Source organism: Muntiacus reevesi, chromosome 8 (genome assembly GCF_963930625.1).
Source record: "Muntiacus reevesi chromosome 8, mMunRee1.1, whole genome shotgun sequence".
Taxonomy (NCBI): domain Eukaryota; kingdom Metazoa; phylum Chordata; class Mammalia; order Artiodactyla; family Cervidae; genus Muntiacus; species Muntiacus reevesi.
Genome location: NC_089256.1, coordinates 61,732,852 through 61,757,697, shown reverse-complemented (window position 1 = coordinate 61,757,697; position 24,846 = coordinate 61,732,852). Strand labels below are relative to the sequence as shown.

Here is a 24,846-nt window from a genome sequence, read left to right as displayed (position 1 = left end):
GGTCATGTATGGATGTGTGAGTTGGACTGTGAAGCAAGCTGAGCACTGAAAAATTGATGCTTTTGAACTATGGTATTGGAGAAGACTCTTGAGAGTCCCTTGGAATGCAAGGAGATTCAACCAGTCCATCCTAGAGGAGATCAGTCCTGGATGTTCACTGTAAGGTCTGATGCTGAAGCTGAAACTCCAATACTTTGGCTACCTGATGTGAAGGGCTGACTCACTGGAAAAGACCCTGATGCTGGGAAAGATTGAAGGCAGGAGGAGAGGGGGACGACAGAGGATGAGATGGTTGGATGGCATCACTAACTTGATGGACATGAGTTTGAGTAGATTCTGGGAGCTGGTGATGGATGGGGAGGCCTGGCGTGCTGTGGTTCATGGGGGTCGCAAAGAGTCATACACGACTGAGTGACTGAACTGAACTGAATACAACTTTAGTGAAGAATTTAAACCTGCTGTGTGACTCTTGTCCTAAGACAATGTCAACCACAAATTGGCACTTGCCAAGGTCATTTGACATCTCCGTCTGTGAAGACTGAATCCTGTGCTACTGCAGCTGTTGTGAAGAGTGAAGCACTCTGTGCTCCAGAGAAACTGGTGGAACATGTCTTTAGATAGTTAGATGTTTTCAGGAACCTATCTTATGATCCCAATCCTTGCATCTCCTCTTATCTAGAAAATCACTAAATCCCTTCATGGTGACATCAGCTCCTCATGACCAGCAGAAAACGTTTTGTAAAATAAGTGTCCAGTGGCATTGAACTCTCCTTTCACCAAAATCTTCTATACTGACCTTCCCCAACTACCACTTTGGAGAGGTTTCTCAGAGCTATCTGAGGTGCTGCCTCCTGGACTGCAGTCCTCATTTTGCCCCAAATAGAACTTAACTCACACTCTCACTTTGTGCATCTCTTTTTTAGTTGATGACAGTTAGCTTAGTCATTCAGAGAAGGATTATCTACCTCAGTGGTCAGGGGGGGCCAGTCTTCCATTTCAGGGGGCTTTGCAGGAAACCAGACTTGCAGTCCTTCCCACCTAGCAGGGTGAACTCAGTTCACACTGGGTGAAGTCCTGCAAAGATCTCCCAGTTTGCATTCAAAAGGCAGATACAAGTTTTTAGGCCATTTGTGTTTCCATTTGCCCTTGCCATTTACATAGAAAATAAAGGGCTGACTTTAATCACATGGTTATTTTGATTTTTTAGGCTCATAGACTTACTCTCTTGAGAAAGCAACGTGCCAGAAGTTCAGGGTTTTCAGTGCATTTTTCCAATTCTTTTAGAAAAGTCCTAGAGAAAGAAAAGTATAATATTGCTTGATTTTTATGTATATGGGGTTAACAAAAATTTTTTTTGAGGTAAAACCACATAATGCTTTAAGAAGTACATAGAAAAATGTTGTTTTTCAGGCTTTACTGCTTTTGACTCATCTTCAACATGCTGACTTGAAAGAAAAAAAATGTATTCTGTGACATTAATAGGATTCCGTGAAACCACTCATACCTGTTTGGGTAATTCTAAGCACCAGACAGACTGGATACACTGATGATCTCTGCTACCTGATACTGACATTAACAAGAACTACTGTTGCTGCTGTCACTACTACTACTACTATCACTGAAAGCTGACTATAAATCAGGCATAAGCTAAGTGCTTTGCAAATAGTATCTCATTTAATCCTCCACCAAACCTTGCAAGACAGGGTTTCATAAGTGTGAAACCTAAGGTTCAAAGAAGCTGTATAACTTCTCCAGGAAAAGAAACAGAAATAGTATTTTTATTTCATCTTTGTGTCTGACCAATGGTCAAAGAAATGTGGTTAAGAAACAACTGTGATTCCATTTACCAAGCAGTCTCTTCCCTCATATCAAGTAGGTGTGAGAGCCTGGAGTCACTAGAATGGGTAAAGTAGTAAACACAAGATGTGGTTTTGTCATGTGTAAAATGAAAGAGTTGGAACATGATTTCCAAAGTCCCCTCCTTTTCTCATTCTTTAGAATCCAACACCTTGGGCTAAAAGGACAAGAGCTATGGGCTAAAAGGGCAATTGTCTGACCGGTTAGTATTTTCTAACACCCTGGTTCCCAGCACCCGCCTATGATAATAGGTAAGTGGACTTGTGTCTTAGTCAAGTTTGTACTCCCAATGTGGAACACAGTGCCTGACACAGAACAGGTGCTCAACAAATGCTGATGTGTGAATAGATGAATAAGGAAGGGAACCCACAAATGAATACAACATCTATGCCTGACACTAGTACATGCTCCATTAATGTCTTTTCCCTTCTTCCTTGAGGACCTTCTCACCTCATTCACATCTCACTCCACCCCAATCCAATCCACTGAAGCTGAGTTTCAGTCAGTCCTTCCAATGAATATTCAGGACTGATTTCCTTTAGGACTGACTGGTTTGATCTTCTTGCAGTCCAAGGGACTCTCAAGAGTCTTCTCCAACACCACAGTTCAAAAACATCAATTCTTCAGCACTCATCCATACATGACTATTGGAAAAATCATAGGTTTGACTAGATAGACCTTTGGCGGCAAAGTGATGTCTATGCTTTTTAATGTGAAAAGTTCAAACTCCAATACTTTGGCCACTTGATACAAAGAACTGACTCATTGGAAAAGACCTTGATGCTGGAAAAGTTGAAGGCAAGAAGAAAAGGGGACAACAAAGGATAATTGGTTGGATGTCATCACCGACTCAATGGACATGAGTTTGAGCAAGTTCCACGAGCTGGTGAGGGACAGGGAAGCCTGGCGTGCTACAGTCCATGGGGTCACAAAAAGTCAGACATGACTGAGAGACTGAACTGAACTGAACTCATTTCCATCCTTCTCTTATTTTCCATTTTCTCTGATAATTTGAATCACTATATACCTGTTATGAAATTCGTAAATTTCTCTAATGTTCCCAAAGAGAAACTCCTTGTTATTCCGCAGAACATCTGGAATTAGATGCTTCAGCCAAATAAAATCCATTGGAATGATATATCCCTGCAGAGGTGGAAAGAGGGTAGGTTTTACAAACAGGAACACATAAGAGATGATCTGAATTAGACATGTAGAGGCCAAAACTTTAATAATTGGGGAGTATGGCATACATGTTTCCTGCAAGCCATTCCTTCAGATACTTTCTTTTGATGTTATATTCCTCATTGGTCTATCTTCAGAATAAGATGGTTTAATGGCAATGATAACATGATAGCATTTTTACAGGAAGAACAAATCTATTTTTTAAATTTGCCACAAAAGTCAAATGGAAAAGAAAAAAAAACTTAACCTCTTATTTTATGACCTGATGCAATTACTATTGTCTTATTTCCTTTATGGCTTTTTAAAAGCTTACTATGTATGGTTATAATCACAGTACATAAATAATTTGTAGTCTGTTTTTCGATATGCATTTTAGACTCTGCTTGTAAATTTCTAGAAGTACTATTTTTAATTTAATCTTACAAGCATTTATTTCAATGTTTATGTTATTATTAAAAGTAATTATTTTGTAACAATTGACTAATACTTCATTTAGCATATATTTAACACTTCATCAACCATTCCCTTTTTTACTGGATATTTGGTTTTATTCTGATGTTTTATTGTAAAAACTTTCCATTATAAGTTTATACAAATAGTTTATTTCTCAAGATTACTACCTTAGGAAAATAGAGAAAATATAAATTTTACTCTTAAGCAAAAAGAATGATACTTAATACAATGAGAAACAATTCTATTTATCAAAATGTTTAAATTATCACATCCGTTGTTGGCAAGCATATGATGAACCTAAGTGGAGCATTACTAGAATCATATGAGTTGCTATAATCCTTTGGAAGTTATTTTGTTACATGAATCAACAATCATAGAATGTTCTTATTCTTCCTGAGAAAAAAAAAACATTTGTGCTATTATAAGACCTGAAACTTTGGTAGGAATTCTAGAGACATAAGGCAACTATCCTGAATTTCTTTCTGCAAAAAAATTTTTACAGTTTGAATACATGATTAACATCCCCCTTGCTCCAAATCTACTTACATCAATTATGTTCTTAATCTCTTTTATGTAAGTCTCTTCAGTCTCAAGCAAGTCACGTATAATATGCCTAAATCAGCAGCAGGTGGGAAGATGAAAGAGAGAGAGAGAGTGGGGTGGGGGGAAGCAGTGTTTTAGAATTCTTTTAGAATAACAGTCATCAATACAGTTCCTGTCAGTGGTTCACCTACTTAGGCTGTAGTCAGTTCATTCTGTTCTGCTGAGTACCCAAGGGCCAACATCTCACAAAACCACACTCTGATCACACTGGCATGAGAAGAAATGGCAAAGTTAAAGGACTCAAAATCCATGTATGCAGCCAGAGAATGACCTATTTGTGGGCCATAGCGTGGGGGGCAAGAGGGCAGACACTGGAGTAAGAAATAACAGGTTTGGTTTCTTGGTCGGGAAGGTCTGCCTGATCCCTACATCGCACATGTGGTTTCCTAGATTTTCTCTCCAGCCTTCTCCTATTTCATTGCTCACATCATGATCTTTGACCTATAGGGATGACTTTTTTTGTGCATGGGGTTAGAGGCCTGTCCTTCCCCCTTCTTCTGGCATTCCATGTTTCTGTGTGATTGATTTCCTACAGCCAGAAGACATGAGCTCTTTCTGTTTCCCTTGGAAAGGCAGGTGGGAGGTGTGGTATGCAGAATTCTAACATGGCCTGCAAGATTCCTGGCCCCTAGTGCACATACACCTCCTCCCAGTTAGTCAATCAAACACTAACTTAAATGAAGATATTTGCCATTCTGTTTTGTTCCATATCAGTTGACCTTAAGATAGGTATATTATCAGGTTGGGCATGTCCTACTCACATGGACTCAGAATCTGGGTCAAAAAGTCAGTGAGATTGGAAGCACAAGAAGGATATAGCACAAAGGACATTCTCCTTTGCTGGATTTGGAGATGGAGGCAGGGTACACACCAAGGATCACAGGCAGCCTCTAGGAGCTGAGTGGCACCCAGCTAACAGCCAGCAAGGAAACAGGAACTTTAGCCCTATGGTTGCAAGGAACTGAATTCAGCCACAACCGCACAAACTTAGAAGATACCTTGTAAGAAGCTCAACTGGCTAACACCTTGATTTTATCTACCCGACTTCGGCAATTAGCTATGCTCAGGCTCCTGTCCCGGGGCAACAGTGGGCTGAACTGTTAAGTTTGTGGCTGGTTTTCAACTCAGCAATAGAAAAACAAAAGAAAGGCTAGTCCCCACGTCTATCTCCAGATTTTTTTTTTTCTCTCCTCAGGTTGTGTGGCCACACTTTCCTTTTAGGGCTATATTTCAGGCCTCCAAGTGAATCAGTGTTTGTACAAGTGTTCACATGTAGAATATACATGTTTGTGGTTTCCTGTGAGCTGCTCATGAGTTATCTATTAAACAGTAGTCTACCCTAGAAAATAGTTTATTTTCCTCTCATAAGAATAGATATGACAAATAGCGACAAATAATCAAAGGATGCGATCTAGGAAATTCACGCAAATACACAAATGACTATTAGTCTTATAAAAAATGCTCAGTACATATGAATCCAACAAAAGCATGGTATAAAAGGTAACAATTTTCAGCTTCTATAGTATGTCAGACACTGCAAACCTCAAAGGAAGACTGGCAGATGAAGATATGAAAACATGCTTAGATAATACTAGCCAAAGTATAAATTTGTGCAAGATACCTTAGAAATAACTCATCGTGATTTAAAACACACATTGACTGGTGTGTGTGACTTAACTCAGCAGTTTCACTTCTAAACATGGTCATTGTAATTAAAACAACAGAACCTCAACTACAATAAGACACAAACTGGAAATTACTTAAATTATGGTACATACATGCAATGAAATGCCATGCAGTTTTTAAAAAGAATGAAGCTGACTGAATCATGCTGATACGACACAGTCCAAGAGTTTTAAGTGAATTAAAAACAATCACCAAATGTACAACACTGTGTAGGATATGACTAGCTGTATAAAATTCACACTATTTGTATAAAATGGGTGTGCATACATACATATATGTAAAATTATCTATGCTTAGAAAATTCATGCCAAGAAGCTTAAAACATTGTTAACAGTGATTCCCTTTAGAGAGTGATAACAAAGACAAGAAAACAGAGGAAAAAATTTTTACATTTTACTCTTAACACTTCTTCAATCTTTGATTTGAAAAAAAAAATTTACGGACTTTCTTGGTGGTCCAGTGATTGAGGATCCACCTTCCAAAGCAGAGGACACTGGTTTGATCCCTGGTTGGGGAACTAAAATCCCACATGCCACAGGGAACTAAGCCATCCAATGACAACAAATGAGCCTACACGCTCCAGGGTCCAGGCTCTGCAGTAAGAGAATCCCATAGCCACAACTAGAGAAGCCTCATTCCCCATGTTGCAACGAGAAAAAGGATGCATGCCACAATGAAGACCCGGTGTAGCAAAAATAAAAATTTAAATACTAACTGCTTTCATAATTTTAAAAAATGGTTTACATGGTACTTTAAAATGAATGTTACTGACAGTAATGACATATAAACCCCATTTGAGAGATATTCTACAATTTACCGTATCCTATAACTTAACGATTATTTTTTCTTAAAATGAAAAATTTATATCTTTTAAAAAATGCTTGTTATAAGACAAAACTGATAAAGGACAGCCGTTGACTCAGGATACAACTTCAAGAAGTATAATTCTACCAAAAAAGTTACTTCAAGATCATATTTATTAGTAGCTAATGAGTCTCTTCTCATGGGGTCACAAAGAGTCGGACATGACTGAGTGACTGAACTGAACTGAACTGAACTGATGAGTCTCTTAGTTTTCTGAATGTTGAGCTTTAAGCCAACTTTTTCACTCTCCTCTTTCACTTTCATCAAGAAGCTTTTTAGTTCTCCTTCACTTTCTGCCATAAGGGTGGTGTCATCTGCATATCTGAGGTTATTGATATTTCTCCCGGCAATCTTGATTCCAGCTTGTGCTTCCTCCAGCCCAGCATTTCTCCTGATGTAGTCTGCATATAATTTAAACAAGCAGGGTGACAATACACAGCCTTGACGTACACCTTTTCCTATTTAGAACCAGTGTGTTGTTCCATGTCCAGATCTAACTGTTGCTTCCTGACCTGCATACAGGTTTCTCAAGAGGCAGGTCAGGTGGTCTGGTATTCCCATCTCTTTCAGAATTTTCCACAGTTTATTGTGATCCACACAGTCAAAGGCTTTGACATAGTCAATAAAGCAGAAATAGATGTTTTTCTGGAACTCTCTTGCATTTTCGAAAGTACGAAGTCAAGAAACACCTGGAGTAACAGGCAAGTTTGGCCTTGGAGTACAGAATGAAGCAGGGCAAAAGCTAATAGAGTTCTGCCAAGAGAATGAACTGGTCATAGCAAACACCCTCTTCCAACAACACAAGAGAAGACTCTACACATGGACATCACCAGAGTGTCAACGCCAAAATCAGATTGATTATATTCCTTGCAGTCAAAGATGGAGAAGCTCTATCCAGTCAGCAAAAACAAGACTGGGAGCTGACTGTGGCTTGGATCATGAACTCCTTATTGCCAAATTCAGCCTGAAAATGAAGAAAGTGGAGAAAACCACTAGACCATTCGGGTATGACCTAAATCAAATCCTTTATGACTATACAGTGGAAGTGAGAAATAGATTTAAGGGACTAGATCTGATAGACAGAAAACTAAGATCATGGCATCTGGTCCCATCACTTCATGGCAGATAGATGGGGAAACAGTGGAAACAGTGGCCAACTTTATTTTTCTAGGCTCCAAAATCACTGCAGATGGTGATTATACCAATGAAATTAAAAGATGCTTACTCTTTGGAAGGAAAGTTATGACCAACCTCAGTTCAGTTCAGTTCAGCCGCTCAGTCGTGTCTGACTCTTTGCGACCCTACGAACTGCAGCACGCCAGGCTTCCCTGTCTATCACCAACTCCCGAAGTTTACTCAAACTCATGCCCATCGAGTAGGTGATGCCATGCAGCCATCTCACCCTCTGTCATCCCCTTTTCCTCCTGCCCCCAATCTCTTCCAGCATCAGGGTCTTTTCCAATGAGTCAACTCTTTGCATGAGGTGGCCAAAGTACTGGAATTTCAGGTTCAGCATCAGTCCTTCCAGTGAACACCCAGGACTGATCTCCTTTAGGATGGACTGGTTGGATTTCCCTGCAGAGAACAACCTAGACCAACCTAGACAGCATATTAAAAAACAGAGACATTACTTTGCCAACAAAGGTCTGTCGAGTCAAGGCTATGGTTTTTCCAGTGGTCATGTATGGATGTGAGAATTGGACTATAAAGAAAGTTGAGCACAGAAGAATTGATGCTTTTGAACTGTGGTGTTGGAGAAGACTCTTGAGAGTCCCTTGGACTGCAAGGAGATCCAACCAGTCCATCCTAGAGGAGATCAGCCCTGGGGGTTCACTGGTAGGACTGATTTTGAAGCTGAAGCTCCAATACTTTGACCACCTGATGCGAAGAGTTGACTCATCGGAAAAGACCCTGATGCTGGGAAAGATTGAGGGCAGGAAAAGGGGATGACAGAGGATGAGATGGTTGGATGGCATTATCGACTTGATGGCCATGGGTTTGGGTGGACTCCGGGAGTTGGTGATGGACAGGGAGGCCTGGCGTGCTGCGGTTCATGGGGTCGCAAAGAGTCGGACACGACTGAGCGACTGAACTGAACTGAACTGAGCTGAATGAGTCTCTAAGTAAAACGTTCCTTTGATTTTTGTAAATCATCCTGAAATGATAATAATTGCTAGGTCAGAAAGAAATACAGGCCTCAATACCAATCTGTTTCTAAGAGCCATAACATTAAGTAGGACCACAGCAACAGTTAAGCATTCATAGTAAACCAGAGTACAGCCAGCCTCTTATGGCCCTGTGAAGCACTGGGCATAAGTAACTTGGCAAGGCTGTTTAAGGATGTATTGACAATTAAATAAAGTCACAAGGCAGAAATAATTAAGTAGTGGGCAGAAGTCAGTCTTATCATTCAACATTTATATAAGAACTTAGAGACCCCTAGGAGTCTTTAGCAATCTGACATAAGAAAATATTCACAACTCAGAAGCAAAAAAAAAAATCCCTGGTCAGGTCATGTTCCAATTTCAACTGCTCCATTTTAGTACTTTTTCGAGTGCAATGGATAAAACTCCCAGGAACAGAAGTCCCCTGAACACTGGTGGGCTTCATTTCAGTTCAGGTTAAAAAAAAATTCTCACACCATTGTTAGTCATTCTTTTTCTTTTCTCCTCCTTTGTTTTCCTTTCAAATAACTTTATAAAACTGGAGAAAATTAATGATTCTAGCTGATGATGATTACCTGCTTTATTATTCCAAAGCACTTTGTTCATAGGAAAAAACTCAAGGATTTAATATCTAAAGTCATCAAGTGTATATAATGTAAGTGAAAACATTGGGAATACTCAAGTAATTTTAGAACCTTAAACAAGTAGAGCAATTTATGTCCTGGTGGATATCTACCCAGGGGTGGAACACTGTAATTGGGATGGAGTTGAAGATGCCAGATCAACCTGCATAAATGTACTCTACACTACATGTACTCTCTGGCTTTGATTTACATGTAAAAATGGATCTCCCTTCACCCACATCCCCAGGTCATTAAGGAGGAAATGGTAAGGGACTGCTTCTTCTCTGAAGCCATATTTCAAGGTAACATAAAAACATAACTTTGGATGGCTGATTCCATCCTATATGACACCTCCTCTTTGCTTCAGATGACACCACAACCAAGAGACAGGAAAGGAAAGCTTTTTTAAAAGATGAATGCAGCCCTATTTTGTACACAAGATCATTAATGTAGTATGTATGTGTTAGGATTTCTTGGTAAGTTTCTTCTTTGCCCACACACCTTAATCTGTTCCCTCTTTTAACCCTTGCCCCATCCCCTCCTCAATTTCCCAGCTCTCCAATCGGAGAATGTTCTTTTGAAAACCAGTCTGTTAAAAGTATATTTTTGCTCCTTAACTGTCAATACAATTTGCCATCAAAGGATTTCATTTACTCCTCATATTCTCTCATATCACACACATCAAAAGTATTACAGATTTTCACTTAAAAACAGCTAGTTTTCATCTCATACTCTCTTTGCAAAAATGAAGCATCTGTTTTTATCCTTTTCAAACCCAAAAGCTTCTGATGTAATGGATATTCATCTTCTTAAACCTTTCATTTCCTTTGGTTTCTCTTTATTATTCAAGTTTCATTTACCACCCACCTGTTTCTTCTCTATTCCTTCCTTGTTTCATCTCTCTCCTTATGTCTAATGTTGCTGCTCCCTCAAGATCTGAATTCAAGTTGCCTGACTTCCTTCTCTCCTCTTCCCTCATGCTGTTGACTCTCCCACATCTTTATCTTCCTGCCAGATCTTTGGTCATGCTCAAGCCCATGTCTTTACCTGGATGCCTCACAGATACCTCAACACCTCGGGTTGAAGCAGAATTCATCAGACAGAAATAGCATACATATTGGTACTTACATGCTCCACCGCTCAGTCATGTCTGACTCTTTGCAACCCCATGGACTGTAACCCACCAGGCTCCTCTGTCCATAGAATTTTCTAGGCAAGAATACTGGAGTGGGTTGCCATTTTCTCCTTCAAGCGATCTTCCCAACCCGGGGACCGAACCCACATCTCTTGTGTCTCCTACATTGGTAGGTGGATTCTTTACCACTGAACCACCTGGGAAGCCCTATGCATATTGGTGGAAAAGTCGTATTCTAATGTCCCTAAAACACAGTTGCTATTGCAAATTCTTCCCTGCTATTATCGCTTACATTCAATCTGTCAGCAAGTCTTGTCTTCTCATCTCTGAACACACCTCTTGGAATTACTGCTTATTCTCCATTTCCAGTACCTCCAGTACAGAGTAAACTCCCCTGTCTTTTTATCTTGAGTACTTTGGTACAATCCTAGCAGCTCATTTGTGCCCCTGAGATCTCATTCCCATCAATCTATTATACAGACCACCAGTTTATGCCCTTCCTAAAGCTCCAAGTCCATTATGTCATCATTCTCCCTCTTAAAAACTTTAAAAAATAGTTTTCAATTGCCCACAACTGTCAATGTCCCTCCCAGGATTTTAAGACTCTCCATTCATGTGAAAAGAGTTTTCTTAGGGTGCTTGCTCAAAAGGTAAATACAGACCCAAAGATTCAGAATGATCCTTGCTGAGAAAGGATCTCAGTCTTGCTGAGAAAGACTGAAGACAGGAGGAGAAGGGGGAGACACAAGATGAGATTGTTGACGGTTGGTGGCATCATCAACTCAATGGACATGAGTTTGAGCAAACTCCAGGAGATAGTAAAGGACAGGGAAGCCTGGCATGCTGTAGTCCATGGGGTGGCAAGGAGTCAGACACGACTGAGTGACTGAACAAGATTCAGAATGTGGAGCAATATGGTCAAAAAAAAAAAAAAAAAAGACCATCAGTTAATCCTTATTTTACAAGTGGAAAAAGAAGGGCCCAGAGCTATGTGTGGTCTTGCTCAATGTCTTTGACTTTGGCAAAGTCAATGTTCTTGCTAACACATTACGTTGCCCCTCTTGGCCTACGTTTGGGGGAGCATTTAAAATCTGGTTTGCTGATTATGAAATAAAACACAAATTGAAATGAAGCTAGCATGATGATATAAAAATACTGAATTTCAGAAAAATAGGTTTCCAGGTCTATCTCTGCTTCTAATATGCAGGGTAACTTTGAATAAACCATTTTCTTTCTTGGGGTCTCCATTTCTCCATGGATTAGATCATCTCGAGTATCCCTACTGGCTCTCATAGGTCATTTGCTAAATATCTTATCATCTTTTCTAAAAATTTATTTTTAATTGGAGGATAGTTGTTTTACAATGTTGTGTTGGCTTCTGCCATATATCAGCATGAATTGCCCACAGGTATACATATGTCCCCGACTTCGTGAACCACCCTCCCACTTCCCAGCCCATCCCACCCGTGTAGGTTGCCACAGAGCACAGAGTTGAGCTCCCTGAGTCATATAGCAAATTGCCACGGGCTATCTAATTTTCCATATGGTAATGAATATGTTTTAATGCCACTTCCTCCATTGTATATCTTATCATCTTGAATAAGATATAGGAAATGATCTTTGGTTTAATCACACCTTGCTTCTCATTTTTCACAAGAAAAGAAGCAAAGGTCATAGGCCTTTCAGTTAATGTGTGAATGCATGCATAGTAGCATGGCAAGGAGAAGGACTCAGCGTGGGCTGCAGAGGTCATAGAGGTGAGATCTGAACTGTCCTCTGTAAGAAGTGAGGACTTGCAGCAAGACAGGAGGGTGATCTAGGAAGGAGGAAACAGGAGCAGGGGCTAGGAGCCCTGGCTATACACAGGGCCCTGTGGGAACCAGGCTGCTGGGGCAGGGTCTGGTTGGGAAGCATGGGAGGCAGGGGGAGCCCAAATGCAGGAGATGGTCACTGTGCCAGGCGGTGGTGGGACCCAGGGAAAGGTGCAGGAGACTGAGTTGGCCAACAGGGCTGTTTCATTCAGCACAGAATAGGTCCTGAGGCTTCAGACTTATTAAAACACGGTCTTAATTTCACATCCTTCTGTTTTGATTAGGTGTTCCATAATTGCTTAATAAATTCCCAGAACTATAAATGGTAACAATATGAAACACTATGGATCCATAAGATGACCATATTGAAATTAGTGATACCTTAAGCATTAATAAAAGGTCTGATGAATATAAATAGTTCTCTACCTTCTGTAAGGCTAACAGTTACTAATGCGCCATCAGTTGAAAGTCTTGCTCAGTTACTGATGTGCCATCATCTCCTTCTCCTGTTTTATATCTCAGTTTCTATATTTGGTCTGATGTTAGCTGGATTTGATCTCATTACTCTGATGTGTTTAGGGTAAACGACCTTAAATTCTTTTTAGAGCAGGATGGGGCACAAATAAATTATTATTAAAGTTTATCTGGATGAGTGCTCAGTTTTCAATATCACATAATAAATAATGACAAAGTAATTTCATGCATACTGCACTTTTTGAAAGAGGGATTGATTACCAACACAATGCCATTTATCCTAATTCAAACTAACAATCCTGTATTCGTATAGTATTTTGGGAATTATAATTGTTTTCTTTTTGGCTGTATCACGCGGCTTGTGGGATCTTAGTACCCCAACCAGGGAACGAACCAGGGTTCTTGGCAGTGAAAGTATGTAGTTCTAACCATTGGACTACCAGGGAATTCCTCCAGTTTTTAAGAATTGCAGTAAAATATACATTACATAAAATTTTCCATTAATTTTTTAAATTTTTGGCCATGCCACATGGCCTGTGGGATTCTAGTTACCAACCAGGGATAGAACCCACAGCCTCCTGCATTGGAAGTGTGGAGTCTTAACCATTGGACCACCAGGGAAGTCCTGAAATTTGCCATTTAAACAATTTTTAAGTGTATGATTCAGTGGAATTAAAATATATTCACAATGTTGTGCAACCATCCACAGAACTTTTCCATCAACCTAAACTGAAACTCTGTAACCATCAAATACAACAGTCCTTCCTCCTCCCAGGCCCTAGCAACCTTCATTCCACACTCCACTTTTTGTTTCTATAATTTTGCCTAGGTAAGCAGAGTCATACAACATTTATTCTTTTTCATCCGGCTTATTTCACTTAACACAATGTTTCAAAGTTCATCCGTGATGTAGCATGTATCAGATTGCATTCCTGTTTAAGGCTTTACATCTATTGTTTGCATAGATCATATTTCACTTATCCATTCACTTGTTGATGGCCACTTGGGTTGTTTCCGCCTTTTGGCTATTGTGAACAATGTGAACATTAGTTTGTGAATCTCTGTTGAGTCATTGATTTCACTTCCCTTGGGTATATACTCAGAAGTAAAACTGCTAAATAATATGGTAATTCTATTTTTGATGTTTTGAGGAATCACCATACTGTAGTATTTTACATTCCCACCAACAAGGCACCAGGGTTCCAATGACTCCACATCCTCATCAACACGTATTATTTTCCTTTTTTAAAAAAAAAAAAAAACATTTATTTATATGGCTGTGTCAGGTCCAGACGCAACAGGACCTTAGTTGCATCATGTAGGATCTTTCTTGTGGTGCACTGATTCTCTAGTTGTGGCACAGGCTTAGTTGCTACACAGCATGTGGCATCTTCCCAGACCAGGGATTGAACCTGTGTCCCCTGCATTGTAAGACAGATTCTTAACCACTGGACCACCAGGGAAGTCCCTATTTTCCATTTTTAAAATAATAGCTAACCTCACGATGTGAAGTACAGTTATTTTTTAAATATGCATATCATCTTCCTTGATGCATTCAACACCTGACAAAGAGCTCCTCCAGGACAGATATCATATCATCCATCCCTTGTCCCCATACCTAACAAGTAGGCAAATTCTCAATAAGTATTTACTGAATGGATGAATGGTAGATTTAAGGAGCAGTCACAAATTCTGTAAGCAGGAGCAGGTACTAACTGTTATTATCATTTCACAGAAGAGGAAATTGGGACTCAGAGCATTAAGTGACTTGATTGAGGTCAAACTACTGACTTGGTGCTGCCAGAAAGAGGTCGTATCCAGGACGTCTAGCTCTAGAACTAGAGACTGGTGTGTCAAGGGTGAATGTCAGTCCACTGAAATAGTACCCGATATTGGGACTCTGCAGCATGGCTCCATAAGGGACAGGGCCCATAAAATAAGGACACAGGCAAGCAGGTTAGAGGAAAAGGGGTGGCTCAGCCCATAATCCATTTTTTGCCTACGATTCAAGGAACCTGGCTCAAATCTCAAAGCCATGGTGTTCAGCATATGTGCTATCCAAGCATAACAAGACTTCTTGGGAGAGACTTCTGGTACCAAGGAGACTCTTACAATACTGCTGATAGGGAAATCACTACTCCCTCAATTCATGGGAAAGGGTCGTATTGGTAGTAATTCCAACAGGAGTATCCAAGTAACTTAATGATTTTCCCGTAAAGGAAAGAAATTGTGAAACAGGTAATAAGCTTCTGCCTTACGCAAAGGGAAATCTATTGCAAAAAGGAAATTCCCAAAGATAAAGGAAAAATATGTATAAAACAGTCAAAGATCAAGAAGCACTGAAATGACACATTATTTTCTCTACCCTGTGTACCTTTTTGCAGACCTATTTGTATCTTTATCTACCCAGCAGATATCCTATCTATTAATCCCTTTCCTCCCCAAATAGTCTGTTTGTTTGTTTGTTATGCTAGAAACTTATTTCTCAGAGATATTGCTCTTTCTAAGATTCCTTAGCCCTATATTTATAGGACCAAATAGGTGTTAATATTGGGCTTTATGACCCTAGACCATCAGACTAATCAAGACCAATTCATGAAAGGTATATTTTTTTCAGAGAACATGATTTATGAAGAACTTTAAAATCGGCTTTTGAAAAGTGCTGTTATAAGAAAAATCTCACTATAGCCATTTTTAATTCCTAACTAATGATTCATATTTTAAATAATCCTCAATACAAATCTGAGGCAAGCTTATAACTGCATTTTAGAATTAATTTGAATAGGATTTGAACCATGTATGCTCCATAAAGCAGGCAATGAGAGTTTAATAATTATTAACTATTAAGAAAAGGGCAATTGAGAATTATATTTTAGTTGTCCCTTAAATATTAGCACAACCAAACTTAAGTGCAAAGTTTCTATCACAAATGATCTGAGTCAAGCACGCAGTCCCTATATCATAGTCAATAACAATTTTCTGAACATCTCCAGGTACTGTGATTTTCTTCTTTTCCTCTATACTATCTCATCACAGGATCCAAATAGTTTTTCTCAGTTTAGATAACTGTGGGAAGGCTCGTGCCAACTGTCTTTTAAAATGTGTTAATCAGGTAGAATTCAAGACTGTCCCTACACAAGTAACAAGTGTCCTTCCTGGCTTGGAGAGAAAAACATGGCGTTAGAGGCAGCCCCTGGAATCTGTATAGAATGCTGCATGGCTCTGGGAGTGTGAAGTGAATGTCTGATCTTTAGGTGGAGAGGGGAGAAGAAATGCTGAGGATCCACTGGCAGGGAGTTGGTACCAGGTAATTGTCACAAGTGCTGTTTGAGCATTTGCAACATGGAAAGAAAACCTGTCCCAGCCTCACTGCCACATGCCAATCCTCTCCCCCCACTACCTTCCCCAAGTGAGGCTCACTCAATCCATAGCACAGTGCTAGTGCACAAAGGAGAGTCACAGCAAGCAGGACCTGCATCTCCAAGACTGTTCCTATTCCCTGTTGGACCCCTACTGAGGGCTTTAGGGGCACATGAGAGAGGATCCCTGGGTTGGGAAGATCCCTTGGAGGAGGAAATGGCAACTCACTCTGGTATTCTTGCCAGGAAAATCCCATGGACAGAAGAGCCTGGCAGGCTGTGGTCCATAGGGTTACAAAGAGTCGGATGTGACTGAGCAACTAAGCATGCACATACGAAAGATGCCCTTATGTACTACGGGCATTAAGGAGGTCCCCCCCTCAGGCAGAAGAGAAAAACACAAAATGGGTTCTTAGAATGGCCTGGGGGTGAGTATGTCTTTGAGCTGTCAATTCCCTTCATCTTTCAGCTCTAGTTGTACCTAGTGTGGTTTCATACAACTGCCAAGATCCCAGGACTGAGGCAGGCTGTTGAATGGTGCCAAACCACAAGAGCTACAGCAAGAGCTGTAGGAAAGGGGATAGTGTGCCTCCAGTGTCAGCATTTGGGCCTTGTTGACATGGAAGGTGAAGTACACTGGGGCCATTGTACTGTGAATGAAGCTTCTTGGACCAAAAGGTTGAACTTTTGATGAATGTGGGAAGCATTCAGCAAAAAATTGAATTCAACCAGTGGTTAATATATATAATCACTCTTTGCAAGGCATTGCGGAAGGGTTTTTTAAGGGAACTGGAGACGAGCAGGATGTAATCTCCACCTTTAAGAGGTGTAGGTCATTCAAAGAGTAGGGAAAACAGATTCATAGATATTGATACAGTGATAAAATGCCACTGACTGTTATTGACATGTAACAAACACCCTGGGCTGGGTCCACTGGTGAGAAGGATTCCAGCTCTTGGGGTCATCCAACACCCATCCATTCATCATTTCACAAACCAGTATTTGATTATCTCATTTTAGACCTGTTAAGCTTAAGACTGATGTGACATACTTAAGACTTTCCAGTTTGGAGCTCAGAATCTAGATTAGAAATCTAAATCAAATATTAAAGGCAATGAATGAGATCACCAAGGAGCAAACGTGGTGAGAAAAGAATGCCCAGAAGGATATATGTGTGGGTAGGCAGAGGTGGTAGGCAGCAAAGGAGGAGGAGGCAGTGAAGGAGATGTTGCATTAATTGCTGATGCTCTACTAACAGAAACTGTATCTCTAGAGGTGTGAACACAGCAGGTCCTTTTATGGCAATGATGCTGATAAGATAGGGCAGGAAGATCAGCTCACCAAGTCAGAGGAGCTTTCTGTAGCCCGTAATGGTCATGAGAATGACATCTGTCCACCCAGGCCATGAGGTGCCATGCTCAGCATTTCGGACATGTTACTGCTCTGTGATCAGTACTCACTGCACCCTTCCAGACAGGAATTACCATGGGGCACAGAGAAGTTAAGTCACTTGCCCAGATTGCGTGGTCAGCAGGAACTAAGTCAGGATTCCACCCCCACCTCTCTAGCAGCCCAAGCCTTGCATGAACTCTTACTGGCTTCAGAACACGTAGCCTGTGGTGTGTCTGAATTCATGGGGCACGGCCTGTACAGGGTCTGTGAGGAAATCTCCCTACAGAAAGGGCAACTAAACAAGTCAAGCCTGGCACTATGTTGGTATGCTTCAACTGTGTTAGGCATTAAGCAATCAGTTCTCCTTTCATGATTTCAGTAACACTTCTCTCTTTGGGTTTCTTTTGCTCCCACCATCTCCCAGGTTCTCTTGTACTCGTTTCAGTTTTCTTTCGCCACAACTAATAATACATGCCTTACTCTCTGGTTCTCTCTCCTACATTTGCTTCTCCTTCTGCTCTTTCTTGGCCTTATCTTCTCCTTTCTAAATCTAACATGCAAATTGTAATTTCTCTCATCTTTCAAGTTTACCATCTTGATGCTACAGGTCTCTCTTTTCAAGCACTTCCCTAAATTTTCTAGTGCTCTGTGAAGCAAATTTCTTATGGTGAGATTAAAAGTCATTTATAAATCTAATTTTAGTTGACTCGGTTCACAAGCAGCTACTGTGGACACCGAGGGCAAAGTGACACTGTCCTCATTCTTTGTGGTGGTCAAGTCGGCTTTGCTACTATCAGTTAATTTTATCTCCAACTAATTTCAAAAATTTTATGTACTCCCTCCAGATAAAACAGAGTACTTTGTTCTACACCATCAAGTCTACCATCCTCTTCCTCTCCTCCTGGAGTGGGACAGGGTGCCAGCTTGCTGTAAGAAATCCTCCCAGATGTACAAAGCTGCCTTCCCTGTGCATGTGTGGGCAGCTGGGAGGCACAGCCACTTTGCTCATCCCCGTGTCTAATCCACACCCTCTCCCCGCCTCCCACCTAAAGCTCCACATCCTTTCACCAATCTCTTGACTTACTTTTCAATCATTTCTCTCTCTGTCTGGGTTGTCTATCTTCACATAGGTCGATGTGAATATGTGATTTTCACATATATTTATCAATGTTTCAGTCAGTTTGTATAGGACAGAGTCCTACGTGTGCAAGCATGTGGAATACACATGTGTGATACCTGCACCTATGTGGGCCTAGTTCCAAATGACCTGATGGGAATATAATGGCAATTAAAAATTTGTACATAAATCTGACATATACAGATGATACCTAGGTGGGAAATATCTGTAGGTTTATCATCAGGATTTTATTTCACATAGGTAAAAGGGAGTGATTTGCACTGTACTAACAATAAATTAGCTTATTTATGCGTCACTGTCAGCAACTCCCTTACAAGTCAAAATTCCTAAATATTTCTGTCTGTGATAGGACATGCCATGAGGTCTGAATAGATAATAGCAATCACTGGGTCTGAGTAGATAATAGCAATACTGAGCCACACTCTCTATAGGTAATATATAAAACAAAATAATTGCATGTCTCCATATGCTAGGAGCTAAAGAAAGCAATTACAAAACCTCTTTAAAAGTCTATCTAGAAATAACAAGTACAATGTTGTGTTTATAATTTGAAATTGATTCCATAATCTACTTGCAAGTCATTACCTGCCATTCCTTTTACAATAACAAATCCAAAGCTTTTACTTTACTGAAGTAAAGGGTTAATTTTTTTTCTGTCAAGTCATATATTCTTAAATATATATTGCACAATTACAAAATCGTTAAAAATATCATCACTGTTAAATGACAATAATTGTTTTATAAGGAGGATGCTAGAACAACATCTGGGGAATAAGAAACCAAACCCCAAAACGATTTTATACTTTAATCCCTTCAGTGGAAATTTATATTCTGATTTTGTTTACTATGTGTATTAAGTATTCTGAATAGGGAAAACACCTCAAAGAGGACAGTCACGCGGATCCTGGCTCATAGTTGATGATCTGAGTAGTGAATTCTCTCAGTCGTGTCCGACTCCGCGACCCCATGGACTGCAGCCTACAGGTTCCTCCGTCTATGGGATTTTCCAAGCAAGAATACAGGAGTGGGTTGCCATTTCCTTTTCAGGAGATCTTCCCAACCCAGAGATTGAACTCATGTCTCCCGCCTTGTAGGCAGACGCTTTACCATCAGCCACCAGGGAAGTCCGATGATCTGAGTAAATGATCTCAATTAACTAAAGAGGTGTGGAGAAGCACTTCCTGGAGCTGCCTTGCACCGACAGGAATAGACAGGCGGGACGCATCACCTTCACCTACACGCTGGGGTGGTGGCTACCGGGTAGGCCAGGCTGGGCTTCGGAGTGACGCCAAGAAGTGCAGGAAACGCAGCACACTGCGCGCTGGCCGCGCCGCTGACAAGGGCCCGGGCTGCCGTGCCCCCGCCCTCCGCCGGGAGCCCCTGATTGGGTCCCCCAACTATCCGCCGGCTCCAGCCCGCTTCCCGCTGGGGTAGCGAGCCCAGCAAAGAGCCAACTCCCCAGCCCCTGCCTAAGATTTAAAGCGAGTAAGTTTTGTTCCAGAGATCAATGACTAGATCCCATGCCGGAGGAGTGCCGACCTGCGATTTGGGAGTTTAAGGAGTTGGTCTTGGTGAGTTTTACTTTAAGTTTTCTTTGAAATGAAGCTGGGCTTGAAAGTAAACTCATTGGAGGGCGGATTGAGTCTCTCCCACCGGCCCATTGTATTCCTGAAACGAACCGCTGTCGCAAAGCTCTTTGCAGTAAAATTGAGTTTCCTTCTTTTGTCACCGAGGCCCCCTGAAGCTCGGGGGGGGGGGGGGGCGTAAGTAGTGTGACAAGATATCTTTTAAAGTCTAGCTTGCCCTTAGAACTCTCGCTCTGAAAAGGAAAATAAGGTGCTCAGAGAACTGCAACTCAATCAATCAAAACTTACCTCCCGTAGATGAGTAAACCGTTGCGTGTTCTGAACAAATGGATCACTTGTCCAACAAATTCTGTCTCCTAATGCAAAGTATATGGAGATCATATACTCAACATATAAACAACAATTCCAGTTGTTTCATATAGAATTAATATGTGTGATCGATCGTAGTCTTTTTAAAATGCTTCGTATCCCATCGCATCCTAACTGGGGCCCAGGCCCCCTGTAGGTGGAAATGTAGTCTTCTCTTCCGGATCACTAAATGGGGAAAGTTCCAGCCCGCTCGGCGGGGATAAATCGCAGCTTCTCATCTGATTTGTTCTTTGTGAGAGGAGACGGGTTCCCTTGGTCCGCAGCGAGGGCTCCCGGCCGGCCTGGCCTCCGCCCCGCCCCTGCCCGGCCGGGCCGCCTCGCCGCGCCTCCCAGCCGGAGCGGCTCCCGGGCTGCGGGAAAGGAGTCTGTTCTGCTTCCTCTGGACCAGGCGAGGTCGCCAGGGCCGAGAGGGGAGGAGAGTCGCTCGCAGGGCGGCTCCAGGACTTCAGATTGGAATGATCTCTGGGGCCGGGGAGGCGAGGCTGTAGCTGACCCCGGGCTCGGCGCCGGCTCGCGGCCCTGGTCCGGAGCGCGCGCAGCCGGGCGTCGGGAAGCTGGGGCCGCCCTATCCGCCGCGGGGCAGGGCTGCCCGCCGCCCGAGAGTGCGGTGGGGAGAGAGGCACGTTCCCTCCCCGGGCGCCTTTGTTCATTCGGGCCTGCGGGCGGGCGTTTGGCGACCGCGACCCTGGGCCGAGCCGCCGTCCAGATGCAGCAGGTAGGCTGGGGGGCCCGGAGCTCCGCGGCTGGGGGGGAGGGTGAAGTTACCCGGAGCCGGTCCCCATTCCTACGAGCTCCAGCGAGGCGGCCGCCGCGCCGCGATGCCGAAACCGGCCGAAGCGCGGGAGCCGGGAGGGTAACGCCGCGCCCTGCGGCCCTCGGTTTCCGGCTGGGGGCCCCCAACCTTGCGCCCACACCTAGGCTGCAGGGGTGAATTCGGGTAGAGATCCTGCGTCGTGTTAGAGAAGTTGGGAAACCGCCAGACTGGGGAAGATTTCTGTGAGTTACTGGCTGGGGCAATGCAGACAAGGAAGTAGGCAGGCGGGATAACTAGGAAATTTCTAAGCGGGGAGGTCCTGGCCACGCTTTCCTTTGACTTTGCCAAATTTTATTTTGTTTCCTGAAGTAACAGAGTCATTTGTTTACTCAGATGCCCCTTACGCAGGTCCAGAGTAGCAACTTTTCATCCGATTCTGACAACACACCCTGTATTTTTCTTTCCCAGTGTTGGTGTTCATAGGTTATGGGTCATGTAAAGGGACACCAACGTTGTACCGCTCGGTGGCTGGTGGTGGCTTGGAGGTCGTATTTAGGGTAATTCTCTAATGAAAGCACATACGTTAGAACTGGATTTGTTCCTCTGTGCCTTTATTTTGGGAAACTTTGCCTGGTCCCTATGGGGGCAGGGAGAAGGATGTGAGAAGCTGAAACTGACCCAGAAAAGGAAGATTGAAGATAGTTGCATTAAGCGGTGGTGCTGAAAAGATCCTGTCCTGAACTTTCTGAAAGGGGGACTGGTTATAAGCACCTGAGGTTTATAACTTTCTCATAAGAAACTTACAGTAGATTTTACATCTTGTCACTGTGCAGGGGTGGGGCTGCTTTTTGGAGTCAACTCTTTTTCTTTTAAAAACAATAAATTCAATATCTGATATCAATAAATTCAATATCTGATATGTTTCCATTAAATACATAAATGATTCTCCCCTCTTCCACTTTCTCTCTCTCTCCCATCTCCTCTCCCACAGACACTTTCCATGAGTGTTTACTGAGCCCCTCTGAAGATGAGGGTGTCTCAGTCTGACGAACCTCCATCGCCAGGGGCTCTCTGTAACACCTGAAGATGGGAATGAGTGTCATGACAGGGAGAGTTCAAGCTGCAGCTCAGAGAGGCTGTTTCTGAGGAATGAGAAGTGAGGGATGATTAGGAAGCATAGATGATACTGCACTAAATGTTCTGACCACACACATACACATGCACAAACACAAATCATCAGAAGGTGGAGAAGAATTTTCAAAATAAAGTGCAGGCTTTAGCAAGGGAAAATGTCAACTTATATATTTCATTAAAATAGAGATCAAATTTCCCTTTTATAAAAGGGAATGTAAGAAATGAGACTGTAAGAAAAGGAAATAACTTTCTAATTCTCAAATATAGAACAGCTTGAATAATAACTCATGGGTTTTGAAATGGGTCATCTTTTTAAATGGGTCACTTTGGCTAGAATCATTGCTCTCAGTGACTTTCAAATTGTCAAGGTAGAGTTCTTTCTGAGAACCAATTGGACTATAATCTACATATCAGAACATAGGATGTGGTAAAAAGAAACTGGGAGCAATTCAGAAGGAAATTTTCTCTTAAAAGTAACAAAAGGTATCCTTGTATATTTGGAACATTGTATATACTCAACTGAATAAATTTTAGCTTTGCATTTTATGGCACATTATACTTTTTTGGGGGAATACTTCCATAGCCATTATTTTATTCCATTGTTGAATAATCTTGTGAGGAGAACTATACATTGATTCTATGTTCCAGAAGTTTGGGAACAGCAAATTACTATAAGAGCTCTGCCATTAGATACAGAATTTCTGCCAGCAAAGATTCAGCCAGAACAGTGTAAATCTAGAATGGTTTTTTTTAGTCTGCATATATAAAAGAGATAGAAGAATTCATGTTTAAAGATAAAAAACTTAATCAGGTGAGATGTAAACTCTGAAAAAGCAAAAGTGATTTCTTTACATTTGAATGCTAGAAATTCAGAGACTGGCTTTGACCAGTAACTTATTTTTAAGATTTATCTTCCATAGTGAAGATTATAACACTAGAAGTCAACTTTTTTTTTTTAAACAGAAAGGAATGTTCCTCTAAGTCTGAAGGCAATAAGCTCCCTAAATTCCAAGTTCAGGGTACTATTACACAGCTTTAGATTCCCTGAAATTTCATATTTTATCTCTTTTATTCCTTTTCTACAACTCTTTCAACAACTTTTTTATTGTGGTCTAAGAAAAGTAAGTTAAAAAGTTGACTCAGGTTTCCTTCTCTATATTTTACAGGACCTTACAATCTTTTGACTGTGTCATTTGAAGTGTGTTCTTAAGTGCTTGTGGGAACCATATTGTTCTTTCCTGTCAAGGATAATGGAAGACCATGTTCAATTAGGAATGATACCTTTGTTTTCAGTCACAATAGTGTTTGAGACATCTTAATAGCCATTAACAATCAGATCAGAACTTAGAAAAACTCATATCTAATAAAAGTTTTTGAATAGAATATTAAGAGTACAGCTCATCACTTTGAAAGGAAAATAACCCTTAAAGAATATCAGCCATCTATTAACTAAACCATCATGGTAAAGAGGCATGAACAATTTCTAGAGAAAGGAAATTAACATATATCGAACACTTGATCTGTACCACATTTTATCAGTAGATCATCTAAAATGATCCTCAGAAAACACTGTTGGTACAAGGTTTAAAGACAAGTCAAGCTCATGTGACTAGTAAATGGGAGCACTAGGATAGAAATTATTTTTGTTCACCTTCACACTTGATTTTTCTATTCTCTTGCATGCCCCCCTGCCTGCCCCCCCCCCCCGCCCCCCGCCGCCAGATTCCAGGTTGCACTGGAACATTTTTTTTCACTCTGTTAGTGGATCTACCCTGGAAACATCTCTGAAGCCCTCTCAGCATCCTGCCTGTGGCCTACCACACAGTATGTGATAATTTAATACTTGTTGAATGACTTAAATGTAGGTATTACCTACTTCAGGGCTGTACAGCATAATGTCTAGGACAGAGCAGGTGTTTAAATGGTAATTTACTTATTGTAATAAATGCTGATCAGCTGAGATGGAAATGTGATATGTGTGTGTGTGTGTGTGTGTATCTTATGTTTTACACCATTATTTATTTTTTGTATTCTGAACCCACAATCAAATGTTGCATTCAGAACAGGACATATGTTGCCACTGGATAACAGGCCAAAGTGTATAGCTTATATAGCAGGCTTATATCAGGTTATATTGTCACCATATTTTGAAATCACTATTTTTCATATCATAATTTAACCTCAGCTGTGTATGAATCCTCTCCTTTCATTTCATCCAATACTTCTTCATTGAATACTTGCTTAAAACATCCTCTCTGAGT

At 41.3% G+C, this 24,846-nt stretch overlaps 2 protein-coding genes across 11 annotated transcripts in view; one reads left to right on the top strand and one right to left on the bottom strand.

Moving 5' to 3' along the window:
• Nucleotides 1–24,846, bottom strand: part of MCF2L2 (MCF.2 cell line derived transforming sequence-like 2) — a 272,578-nt gene that overhangs the window by 71,945 nt on the left and 175,787 nt on the right. For all 8 annotated transcript variants that reach the window (XR_010664264.1, XM_065943474.1, XM_065943477.1 and 5 more), the window contains exons 16-18: nt 4,039–4,105; nt 2,885–3,000; nt 1,222–1,291 (exon numbers count right to left, since the gene is read on the bottom strand). Coding sequence is in view for 7 of the 8 variants with exons in the window: in XM_065943474.1 (XP_065799546.1) it covers nt 1,222–1,291; nt 2,885–3,000; nt 4,039–4,105 (253 nt within the window). In the remaining variant the exon portion in view is untranslated. The remainder of the gene's footprint in view (nt 1–1,221; nt 1,292–2,884; nt 3,001–4,038; nt 4,106–24,846) is intronic.
• Nucleotides 19,140–24,846, top strand: part of B3GNT5 (UDP-GlcNAc:betaGal beta-1,3-N-acetylglucosaminyltransferase 5) — an 80,344-nt gene continuing 74,637 nt past the window's right edge. The window contains exon 1 of one of the 3 annotated variants that reach the window (XM_065943480.1): nt 19,140–20,313. Coding sequence is in view for 1 of the 3 variants with exons in the window: in XM_065943482.1 (XP_065799554.1) it covers nt 20,867–21,412 (546 nt within the window). In the remaining 2 variants the exon portion in view is untranslated. The other 2 variants (XM_065943482.1, XM_065943481.1) reach the window with 2 other exon arrangements.